The sequence below is a fragment of the Cyprinus carpio genome, chromosome A18 (genome assembly GCF_018340385.1).
Source record: "Cyprinus carpio isolate SPL01 chromosome A18, ASM1834038v1, whole genome shotgun sequence".
Taxonomy (NCBI): Eukaryota; Metazoa; Chordata; class Actinopteri; order Cypriniformes; family Cyprinidae; genus Cyprinus; species Cyprinus carpio.
Genome location: NC_056589.1, coordinates 17,322,260 through 17,335,135, shown reverse-complemented (window position 1 = coordinate 17,335,135; position 12,876 = coordinate 17,322,260). Strand labels below are relative to the sequence as shown.

The following is a 12,876-nucleotide window of genomic DNA, read 5'->3' as shown; positions in this document are numbered from 1 at the left end:
CAGATATAAGCTTGTATTGACTATGACAGTGTGGAGAGCTGGAGACTGCAGCGCTGATCATTGTGCCTCACACTTTCAAACTCGTCATTTCACAACACTGAGGCGAGGAAACGAGCCAGCGCTATCAACACTGCTGCCCCGAGGGCTCTTCCTACTCAAGTCCTGAGAGCCACAGAGGAATCTTGGGAATACCACTGCAAAATGAAGAACACTATTGATTCGAAAACATTTCCCAGGTTTTCTTTTTTATCGTTTGTGTCTCGATAAAACTGGTTGACGGATCATACCTTGATTTCCAGATCACGACACCGATGAAAATAACACCAGTCACCGCAAGTAGATAGCAGCGTTTAGATAAAAAACCTATTTCGCCTTTAAAATAATAGGGACATCATGCAGGGACGACAGCGGCGCTTAACCTTTAGCTTTACAACGATGTATAGATTTAAATAAGAATCTCGGATTACTGATACAAAGCACGCCTGCATGGGATTCGATTCGGTTTGGATTTGCAATGTTAGTTTCGTTTCGGTTAAGAAACTCAACCCAAAAGTGTTGAAGAGCTCCATGCATTCAAAAAGGTGGGTTCTGATTGATTTCTTGACAAATAACTTTGATTCTTTTGAAACATTCTGCAGTGGTTACTGTAAAAGTGAAGACCTCCTCTTAAATGATATAGAGATCATTATATTGCATTATAGCTATATAGTTTTGACTTAAAAGTCTGCATCACACAAGTAGTCGAGTACTTTGGCTTCAGTGCTGATCTAAATGTAAGGATTGTGTTTAATATCAGGAATAGTTAATTTTTTTTTAATAAATTAGGAGATAAGAAAGGGAGCACGGGATTTTTAGATGTTATGCTGCTGTCACTAATGAGTGTTATTATGCTGTGTGTCTACATTTTAATATTTTAGCACTAGAAATCATAGTGACAATCAATTAAAGTCACAAATGAGAACATCTGTGTTGGGTTCACAGCACCATCTAGGCTATATTTTCTCACTAAAGATAAGGTATCATAATGTCATGTTTTGGCATTAAGTACCTCCAATTGATTATCTCTAATCTCAAAAGAAAATGAAGACATCACAAATTAACTGTAAATAATATAGTGGCTATTTCAAAACCGTATACACTACGCATCTCAGAGTCTGGAGATATCATTCATTCTCCACCACTGTGAAAGCGCCATCTGTTGGACTGCAACAGCTGACCGCTAAAAACAAAACCATATAGCCTGCCCTATAACAAATCCACATTCCCTCCTCTTTTTTAGGACCTTCCAGATACCTTGACCTGTCAAAATCTCAACAAGACTCTTATAATCAGATTTATTATTTGAATTAATAGCTTTTATACTTTATAGATGGGCAAGCATCATTCATTCTTCATCTCATATGTTCACACAAATAAAAAAGTAGTCCTAGTATGGTTATGTATTTTATAAATATTTCACATTTTATAGTAGCCTAGTGCATCTTGTTAAGGTAATCTGTTGGGGGACTTAATGAAGCAAATGCAGTGACATGAGCTTGTTAGATCTCTTAACTGGTGTCACATCACATATGTTTTTAAAACGTTTTTTTTTTTTTTTTTTTAAACGGCTGGATTTATGTTGACAGAGACAGAACACTATGTAACAGGTGATCAAACATTATGCAGTTGCAGTTTAGTTGTGGGTGGTATGGGCTTCTCTTTCATTTTTGAAGTATAGGTTTGGAAAGAAGCATCTGTCCTTTCTGATTTCTTCCTAAAATCAGTCTACTGTACAAATAAAGCATAAATTCCAAATGCAGTTTTAACCAGAAACTAATTCTCTCTTTTGCATTTAAACGAGTATGTAACACAGGGGTGTCCAGTCCTGCTCCTGGGGGGTTACTGTCCTGCAGAGTTTAGCTGCATCCCCAATTAAACACACCTGGACCACAGAAATCGAGATCTTTAGGAATACTAGAATCTTCTAGGCATGTATGTTGTGTCAAGCTAAACTCTGCAAGACGTTGACCCTTCAGGACCAGGATTGGACCTGCTTTAACCCATTAACCAGCTATATATGTAAGCATGTAATACTAGTTGGGCAGTCTAATGAAATGTGTGTGTGTGTGTGTGTGTGTGTGTGTGTGTGTGTGTGTGTGTGTGTGTGTGTGTGTGTGTGTGTGTGTGTGTGTGTATAGGCTATATATGTTTATAAAAAAAAAAGGTTATTGAAAGTATGTTTTATTCCGGATTATAATTATAACTAGTAACAACATTAAAGTAACAATTTATCGTTGATATAAAAGTGATATAAAAGAATGAATTCATATGTATTTGCAAATTTACTGTTAGCCAAGGCTATATAATATGAATCAATCAACTATTTCTTCAAAATGGGGCTATTTTTTCCATCGTACTGTGACCACTGTTATGTATTGTGATTATGATTTATATGAGACAGACAGAGCAGTCTTTTTGGATACATTAATAATAGAGGCTTTAATTATTATGTATACTAAATATGGTAGCCTAGTTATACAGCTCTGGACATGTGACTATTTTCACCAGCCATGCAAAAATAAAAACAAGACGATCTGTACTTTCATTTATAGGGTGTGCAACACATCAGCTCTTTTTGTGCACAGATGGGATTATATAGGCTAATTGGTGAATTTGTGTATACGACTCAAGTAAATGCTATTTAATTACTACCAAGGTCATTTTAGAACTTGATAAATACATTTTCACTCTCATTTCGATTCTCTTAAAACTGAAAATGTATTGGGCTATAATCACTCGGGAAAGTATTACACAGCTATTTATTCCAAAGTAACAAGTATGTGTTCACTTTCTTGAGCTCGCCGACTTGGCAAACGGGTGAAGTTCTTTTCAAAGCCCAGGCGTAATTTGAAACTAGTCAGGGGTTGGTGGCGAAACAGTGACTTCTTATTGGTGCACTTCTTAGTGTAGGCTGCACCCTCTTGATACTAGCGAACTGGAAAATCGATGGCACGTTTCTAGTGAGGGTTGGGAATGTGTGAACACGGAGAATACCTGACAAAAAGCAGCGATATTTGTTCGACGGAAGGGCGGGCGGCATGATTTCGTTATGTTGCGGTTCTTCAGCAACTTACAATCGAAAGGAAAGTCGCAGCATGCTCTAATTCGCCTTTCCTTACATTGCTGCTGTAAATAGGGAGAGGAGAGGAGCGCTGTCCCGTGCTGGATGGATGGTTATGGGGAAAGGAGCAGGACCATCGGCGCTACAAGTCTGCCAGTTCGTTGTACTGTTTCTCTGTCTGTATCCAGCAGGTAAGAAAAACATTTATAATCTAATTCGAGTTTTTGGACGCGAAATGACACGTACATGTTTTTTGGAATTGAATCGTCGAAGCAACCTAATCGTTACAAAGCAGCAAACACTAAAAGCAATTAAACATGTTGAAATAATGCAGACAAACGCATGCTTTGTTACTTAGCAGCAAATTAAACGCAGTTATGTGTATTTTGTTTAGTCATGACCCAGTTATCTTCCAAAACATTGTCAGTGCGCATTCCTTCATTATACACGCTTGAATAATGTTGTTCGTAACTTTCAAGTTTACGCTACACATAACACATTTAAGTTGAAGGTGTTAAATTTCCATCTAAATTGAGAAAGTTGCGCAAATGTGTGCAGAGCTAGAGCGATGATTTGTGTTTTTTTTAGAGCCATTGTTTAAACCGTGCGAGAAAAGCGTGGTGATCCGAAGGTTCGGTTCGATTCTGCTGCACTACCGCAGTGTTTCCCACAGCTCTGGCGGAGACGTGCTGTTGTGTTTGGGGGAGGGGAAGCGAACCCTCCACATCTATGTCTTCGCTGGACTTGTGGGGGTAAAATTTCCAAAACAAAATAAATAAAAAAAACCTTTCTCAAGCTCAGTAAAGCCTTTTAAAAAGTCTGATGACCTTATGTCCTTAAATGGAATGAAATATATTATTCAAAATCTATAAATGTCAGAAGTTGTCTGTATAGATGTCTGTATAGATATTTTAATAGATGTCATTTGTAGTCACGCAAAAATTAGTCTTAATTTACATTACTGTAAATACGGTATCCTAGAGTAGGCTATGCCTAGACTTCACAGTGTACAGAAGTAGAAAAAGACTGTAAAGGCAAAGTGTAGTGTTTTGTTGGATCACAGATTTGATCTCTGTATGCATTACACTAGTTTTTTTTTTTTTTTTTTTTTTTTTTTTATAGATTAACTGTAATATTTTGATGTCCACGTATTAGACTGATACTTATGTTTCCAGCATACACTGTGGCATTAATGAGTTTTGCAGTTGCTGTCACTTGAAGTTACTTGTTTTGTGGTGTTCTGAGTTTTTTTAATCTAAAATTTTAATTTGACTTGACCATTATTGATATTTTTCTATGCCAAGTGTTTATGTCTGCATGTTTGTTTGACCACTTATACAATTCACCTGAGATCATAACCACTCAGTCGGAATACATCTTTTTAACAAACATGAATGAATATGATATTAAATGATAAATGACCTAGTATGCATTGATTTCACAGTGAATTTTAAATACAGATATTTTACTGTAATAAATTAATGTTAAAGTTTTTATAATGCAGTATATATTACAAAAAGAAAATTCTAATGTGTGTAAAAGAGTGTAGGCACTCCCACATGATTATGGGTCAGCAGTGTTTTGCAAATGTGATAATTAATTCATGTGTATATCGCTATAATGGAATTTATAAGTGTTGTTTTGTTCTGTCAAGGCTCTGGTTAGTTGTAAGTAGTGTGCAGTTTGATTTTACATCCAGTGTCCCATCTTCTTTCAAGTTATTTAACGCCAAACAAAAGGCAATCATGCAAACACTAGTTGCTGACATATTAAATTAGCCTATTGTCTCTTATCAGATGGATGTTAAATGCCCTTTGTAGCTGGTAGGTGGAAGATGTGTGTGTGTGTGGCTGAGACAACAAAGACTGTTGCTTGATCATTTGGAAACAAAGTTGTGTGTAGTTTTGGCATGTCCTTGCATTTTATGAAACAAAAATGATGAAAAACCACATGACTGAAAAGCCACCAGGTTGTAATCCGAGAAAGGGGAATGTGCTTGAAATTGCTTTTGCTTTTGATTATGGCCCTTTGCTCTGGACAGGTGGCTGTCTCATATCCAGTTTGACCTGCGGAATGGTGAGACCTACACTGTGTTCCGCCCATTGGTCCTGGAACCAGTTTCTCTACAGAGATCCTGTCGCTTTAAGACTTTAATGCCCCCCTTCCGTCCTGTACTGCACGGCTGGTGAAACTACCTAATCCCTTAACACAAGGCTAATTTATGACTGCTGCTGGTTTCTTCTCAATGGCAAATTGCATTGTCTTCATTCAGCGTCTTAGGACTACATCTCCCCCCCACACACATAGTTACCCCCTACTGTTAAAACCCTAAGTGGGTTTTTTCAGATGTGCATTTGCCCTCGGTCCCTGACACCCATGGTGCTTCACTCAAAAGCACCCCCACGAACTGCTTAGCAATGCAAAAGTACAACTCAAGGTGTGAATGAGTGTGAATTTGTTGTGAGATGATTAACACTTCTAAATAACAGACTTTTGTTGGTGTGATTGTCAGTTTGAAGGCTTCCTTTCCATTTGTCTTAATGCTTTTCATTTGTGTTGCACCTTAAAAAGTGTGAGTTGCTAGATATTCAAATGGGATCTTGGAATCAGTCAAGGATTTTTCGATAAAGCATACAGCCCATTTACTAATATAAAGTGATGTCATTCATGGTGAGGTAATGAAGTTAGATAAGCCTGTCGAAAGTTCATTACTTTGTAATGATGCCTATTTAGATGCTTATTGCTTTACGTTTTGTATTGCAATAGCTCTTAAGTGTGGAGCTTTTCTCCCCTGTGATTGACATAATCAGAATATTCCATTAACTTTTTGAATTTCACATTAAATCAACGAATGTTGATTGGCCTACTTTAATGTTTTTTTGTTTGTTTTGTTTAATTTATTTTTGAAAAGGCAACCAGACAACAATAGCCTTGCTTTATACCACATTTAGAGCACTTAGACTTGATGGAAGTTGGTAAAAAACAGAAACTTGGAACTTAGTTGGAATGTTGTTTTTTTATTACTGATGGATTTAAAGCCTCACTTTGTCCAGATGTAGAGAGAATTCATGTGTTGTTATGAGAGCCTTGAGGAACTGGCATTCACGAAGATAACAATATACTGAACTTCATTTAAAGTTCAGTACTGACATAATCAGAATAAAAAGTACTATATGAAATGTGAAAAAAAAAAAAACGCAAAGAGCTTGTAAAACTAACTATAAAAAATGAAAATGGGCTATTCTTGATAAAAAATGTAAAGGACAAGTTATTTTAGAACAATTTTTCTCAAAAGCCTTTGTTTTTATTATAACTGTTAGATTTCAATTTTAAAGCTTAATTAGTGTCGTCAGCTACTCCGGTTGATACTTATTTCATTTCAGCTTTCTGTAAACTTGGTTTGACCATGACAGTGTGTTTATGCTATCTCTCTTCTCACTTTACAGCCACTCTGCAGTGTAAGATCCTCAAGTGTAACTCAGAGTTCTGGGCCTCCACCTCCAGCTCTGGCCCAGAAGAGGAGTTCTGCACCGCTCTGCGAGCGTATAACAACTGTGTCCGTCGTACTGCCCGTACGTGCCGGGGTGACCTGGCCTACCATTCAGCCCAACATGGTATAGAGGATCTTATGAGCCAACACAATTGCTCTAAAGAAGGACCCACTACCCAGCCTCGTGTCCGCACACCCCCGCCCCCGGTCCAGCCACCTCCAGACATCAATGTTCCCTCTGACAGGCCAGAGGTGTGCCATTACGAGCGGAGTTTACAACGCAATGCTGCGCCTCCCAATTACACTCACTGTGGCTTTTTTGGGGACCCACATCTCCGCACATTCAACGATGACTTTCAGACCTGTAAAGTTGAGGGAGCCTGGCCGCTGATTCACAATAAGTACCTGTCTGTGCAGGTTACGAACACTCCTGTTGTACCTGGATCTTCTGCTACAGCTACTAGCAAGGTATGGATATTTTGTGTCTCACATAAAAACAAGCAAAAGTCATTTCAGCATCAGTCTGTGGTCTTATTTTAGCAGCTGATTTTCAACCATAGCCCAAATTTTAAGGAACCGTTTCAGCATGGAACTAATTAATGATGAAAGTGTGGTTTTACCAGTGGGAAGAGAAAGCAGACTTTGTAAGTGCAGACTAGTTAGCATTTGGATGTGTTCCACGACAGAGGAAGACGAGATAAGACATAAGATGAGATTTTTTTTTTTTAAGAAGTGCCAGCAACAAAAGAGAGGTAGGCTAATAACTTAGAAGGTTAGCAGGCTCAAGTGCCTTCATTTATTTTGGACATTCAGGACTAATGTTACTATACCTGTGACAGTCCTTACCATTGCTTGTGTGATTTAGGAGTCTTGTTGTTTTAACTAAGTGCTCAGTCCATACAGGAAACAGCCAATGTTTTCTCTGCATTAGTTGGCCCTCATACCTCATAAATAATCATTGTTTTGCTTTACGGCCCATTGGACAAACTAGGGAGCTGCTTTAGAATTGGCCAGCTGTGGAGCCTAAGGTGAAAACACAGGACTACAAGTTTATGTGTCGGATTGCTGAATGCTAATTTCAGTATGCCCGATGTCCTTTTGGCTGCTTTAATTGTGTGACCAGGGTTGAGTCTTTCCTTGTGGCAGAAAAGCACAAGAATGCTGTACTCAGTCACATTAAGAAACAGAACAATTTTCCGCCATCATAAACCTCTAATGATTCCCCATTAAGTAGATGGACCCACAGTTCTTTCTTGTAGGAGGGAAAGGAATCATGGTATTTTTTAAGCTGACTGTTTTTTGAATAAATGACAGTGGATCTGGAGTCATTCAGCTGGGACAAAAGCGAAAAACAAGTCCGCAGGCAGATGGCACCTGTGCAAACAAGACGTCCCTTGTTTATTGATAGACCCTTTGCTTTAAACAAGCTCTTGCTGTGCTGCAGAAAACTAAAGTGGCGCTAACAGGAGGCAGATCACTGCACCATTAGTGATTATAGTCTTGACTACACTCAGACATAGACACACACACACACACACACACACACACACACACTTACATGCATCATTTGCAAGATCAGAGCAGCCTGGACATCCCGAGGTCAAATATGTGTCAGCAGTCCATTGGCCTCCTAATGGCTGCTTGTTGGAGGACTCAGAGTTAGGAGCAGCCTACTCTAATTAGCCCCTGTGCAGGCTGTGCTCTCTAGCTGCCGTGAGTCCACTCCCTGGAGCTGAATCTGGGGTTCACAGGCAGGCTCTGAGCAGCATGAAAGGATTGTCTTTGTGTCTGCATACTGAGGCCTGCTGTAACATAGACTGGACCTGTGTTTCTCCAGAGTGCGTTTACACTGGCCCCCTGTATCTTGAGCTGCTGCTGAAATGTGACATTACGAAAGCTTCTGGGCTTGGAGGGTCTGCATGGCACAGTCCTCTGGTTTTATAAAGACAAGGCTCAGTTATGCAGAATGGAGTACTCAGTCACTATCTTTTGCCATATGCAGTGGTGCATAAAACACTTATGTCTGTGGCTACTGTTTCTTGGCTGGTTTTGATTGAACAAATATGACATTTTCAAAATCAAAACTTTGTGCACCATAAATGTTTTCTAGCCATCTATTTTTTTCTCTAGAATGTGATTTATAAATTCAGTTGTTAACTACAATTTAATTAATGTTTTAACAGTTTCAGTTAATGTTTTTTTTTTCTGTTTTATGTCCAAAACCATAATTAATAGAGTACAATTTAAATAATCTTGCAAATAACTCTCACTTGTTCTCACTCTCACTTTTACAACAGCTAACAATCATCTTCAAGGACTTTCAAGAATGTGTAGACCAGAAGATGTACCATGCGGAGACTGACGAGCTTCCAGCTGCATTTGCTGATGGTTCAAAGAACGGAGGTGACCGCCATGGGGCCAACACCTTACGTATAGTAGAGAAGGTGCCTGGACAACATGTGGAGATCCAAGCACGTTATATCGGCACCACTTTTGTAGTTCGGCAGGTTGGCCGCTACCTCACCTTTGCAGTGCGGATGCCAGAGGAGGTTGTGCATTCGGTGGAGGACCAGGACAACCAGGACCTTTACCTCTGCCTGCATGGTTGCCCTGCCAACCAGCGAATAGACTTCAGGACCTTCAGAGCACATGCGGCAGAGAGCCATGGCTTAGGCAGGGGACGGCCGGGCACTCCTACACATGGCTTCACATACCAGTCAGCCATGGCCAAGTGCAAAGAACGTCTACCAGTTGAGGATTTGTATTTTCAATCCTGCGTTTTTGACTTGCTATCTTCTGGAGACATCAACTTCACCCTGGCAGCCTACTACGCCTTTGAGGATGTTAAAATGCTCCACTCCAACAAAGACAAGTATCACCTCTTTGAAGGGGATACAATATTCAGTTCTGCCTCAGAAAATTGGGGTTTTAGTTTCCTAATCATCAGCCTTGTTGTCGTACAGCTATGGACTGACATGTGTTTCATTTGTCTGTAGTCCCCAATGGACATCCTTGTTAGATGGTTGGAAGATGCTGTATGCATGTGAAATGCTGCTCTCACCATGTTGTGTTCCATCTATCAGAGGCTGGGATTCTCAGCTAGAGCCAGAGCTTCTGCCGAGGGCTTTCACACTTGTGTGTCTTGTGTCACACCATGGATTCATCTCTCGTCATCATCATGTATGTTCATTCATCAGGCCAGAGCAGAAGCCTTCCTGGTGATCCGCCCATCTCTGTGGTCATCCTGCTGATCTCATAACTGCTCCATGACAGAGAACAGTGCTGAGAGGTCCTGAGACTCGAGTCAGATTAAACCACCCTTTTTCCCACCAGGGTGATGTGCCACTGACAGGAGTGAGGGGGGTGATCCTTTGCAGAAATAAGAGCTTGGAGCTGTTCTTCAGTTCACTTGATGCCAAGTGAGAGGTGAAGTATGCCTCCCAGAGCCATGCTGGAGGACATGACAGGAGCTTTTATTAACACCTCCAAAGTTGGAGGGCCGGCAGGAGTTCTCTCTTTGAAGAAGCTCTAGCTTCGGAAAAATGTTAGCTTTCTAGAGAAAACCCCTTGGCCAAGGCCATGTCAGACTAGTAAGTCATGTTATCTACAGAGGCCATAACATCAGACCTTTTGTATAATTTGTCTAAGTGTGTGTGCAAGAGAAAGATGTGTTATTTTGTGGGTGATTATATGAATGCTTGTGTGTGTGTGTGTGTGTGTGTGTGTTTGTGTGTGTGTGTGTGTGTGTGTGTGTGTGTTTGTGTTTCATAATATTTGTATATTGCACCCAGGGTCATAATGTAGCTCTGGTGTGGTGGTTCATGAGTCAGTAAGAAGTTTTACTGTCTGCCAAGAGCTCTTTCCAACATCTTATATAAAAAAGGGTGTCAAACATTGTGTCAAACAGACTTTAAACTACACCCATTCTCCTTAGGTGTTAATAATTTTGGAAAATATTTATTGAATTTTCTCCATTGTCAAATTGGATGTTCAAAGTCAGCCTGAACAATTGTTAGGCACACAGAGAATAACCTTTAATTTGTTCACAAAGTAAAAGCCATTGAATAAAAAATAATAATAATTAACGTCATACAGTGGTATAGCCCAAGACAGAGTTGTCTTTGAAAATAGCAAACTTGCTTCCGATAAACACGTTTGTGGGAAAAAATAATAATGCCAGTTTGCAGTAGGTAGCATAACCAGCAACATATATATCCAGGAGAGAGCCAAGTTCCTCCATACAGTGTTTGCAGTTTGAGATGGGACCCACAAAGAAGGTCCATCAATCATCCTTACTGCTTCTTAAAGAGCAACGCCTTGCTCTCCATTTCAAAAGGGTGTCGACGTGGCTGTGCTGTAGGCCGCGTTTAACTCTCGACTGTAGATCTGTGAATTTATGGCGCAGGCGTTTTGCCAAAGAACAAGCCATGGTGCCAACAATTTCCCAAACAGCTGAATTCTCTCTCTCTCACGTTCTCATGGGACCTTTTGTGGTTCACTTAGCTAAGTATTTGGGCTCAAACCAGATGTCCTGATTGTGTATAATATTGGAAGGTGCTGCTAACTACGGTGAGGTGGCTGGACCAGTGCAAGAGCTATTAAGAACATCTGCCATGCATTTCTTGTGATGTTTGAAATGGGGGCATTTGCTCTTCAGCCATTAGCAGGCTCAGGATTACTGGCACTCAGTATTGTAAATAGCAGTAGTAGTATTGGAGAGCTAAAGTCACATGATACATAGCACCACTATTTTTAAGAGTGAAACTGCACCCTTGGTAGCTTAATAGTTTTATAGGCCATGTCTAGAGACTGTTGGAAAGGTCTTTATGGAAGATGAAGCCCACATAACTTCTTCAACATGTCCCATTTCTTCTAAGAACATCTGTCACAGTTGTCTCTTATCAGTGTTTGTTTTCTCTTAGTAAAAATTTTGAACTATGAAAATATGGTTTAGATATTAATTATACATAAAGAATCCTTTAAAAGACTTCATGGTAATTTATTCTTACACTGTAAAGTTTTGAGAGCCTTACTGCTAAGAAAGCTTGTGTTGTTGGTGCAGTTCATGGCTTTAAAGAGACTTTTGAAAGCATAAAAAATTATTGTAATGACTTTTGTGTTTAAGTGTGCTTGTGTTGTCAGTGCTTTTTGGATTTATATGTGTAATGTGACATGTTTATAAGTTTGTGTGATTTGGCAAGTAATATTTTGTGCTGATTTTTTGGTACGTCAAAGGGTGTGGTGAAATTTACCTTTAAATTTAAAGGGATATTGTGTACACAAGCACAACAAAAACACAATCTAATTTGGAACAAGAGTAAAACAGAGAGGTCATGTCTTTTAACTAAATAGTAAGTAGGATATGTGTGACTTGCGGTGTTCATGTGTTGTTTATTACAAAAGCACTTTATGTTTTTATTCTCTTTAACCTAGCTCTTACTTGGTTTTAACTTGATGGTGAAAGAGTTTATCCTGAAAAATAAAAGTGAATGATAACATTTTTAAATGTATTGACATTGAATGGGAGTTACCAGAAAGCTTAGTCTGTTTTTGTATGTAGGACTAAAGCGGTGCCACACACCACCTGTAAATACTGTAAATTATTTATTGAAGAAAAATAAAGTGTCATGTTGATATATTTTTGATGTTTGGGTTTTTGTATTCATCGGTTCCTTTTTGTTTGAATTCATGTTTGACAATGGAAGGGACTTCACCATAGCGTTAGACTTTGTGCAAGTACATTGAGCCAAGACTGCCACCTATAGTACAAGAAGTAAACTCAGTTTGCTGAAACGTTTTAGACTACAGCCATGATCCTTTCTAAAGAGATAGAAGTATACATCACCGTGTTTGAGCCCTATTGTAACTTGTGCTCTATAAACCTCAAATATTATTTATAGTCAAAGGTGCTTTCCCCACTTAAAATAAAAAGACTGAGCAGAAAAAATTTAAAAGGTTATGACGTCTTAACCAATTTGTCATTGAGGTTTCTTAAACACGCGTCTCGTGTGCTATATCATATCTGAAAGACGTTACCAGCTTAATAACTATATGTTTATTCCCTTATGCTCTTTAAATCAGTTATGAATGTTAAAACGTGCTGAAAAACAATATAAAATATACATTGTGGACTGAAGAATGTCTCACCTCAGCAATTCGCGATATTCCTCTCAGACTCCCAGTGCACGTGATGAAGTCAAGCGCGGGAACGAGTCAATTAATTTATTATTTTTTTTTCTTTTCATTTTACCATTCAGGGGTTTTCCCTAAATATAACATTAAATAA

General features: G+C 39.1%; 1 protein-coding gene across 1 annotated transcript; it reads left to right on the top strand.

The window, feature by feature from the left end:
- Positions 1-530: 530 nt before the first annotated feature.
- Positions 531-12,224, top strand: LOC109110035 (repulsive guidance molecule A-like). Its single transcript, XM_019123076.2, has 4 exons — positions 531-581; positions 3,176-3,291; positions 6,547-7,058; positions 8,888-12,224. The coding sequence occupies exons 1-4, from the start codon at positions 568-570 to the stop codon at positions 9,584-9,586; spliced, it is 1,341 nt and encodes a 446-aa protein (XP_018978621.2). The 5' UTR covers positions 531-567; the 3' UTR covers positions 9,587-12,224.
- The last annotated feature ends 652 nt before the right edge of the window (positions 12,225-12,876 follow it).

Coding starts and splice junctions, on each gene's coding strand:
- LOC109110035 (XM_019123076.2), top strand. Junction 3,292..6,546: donor TCTCTGTCTGTATCCAGCAG/GTAAGAAAAACA, acceptor CTCACTTTACAG/CCACTCTGCAGTGTAAGATC. Junction 7,059..8,887: donor CTGCTACAGCTACTAGCAAG/GTATGGATATTT, acceptor CTTTTACAACAG/CTAACAATCATCTTCAAGGA.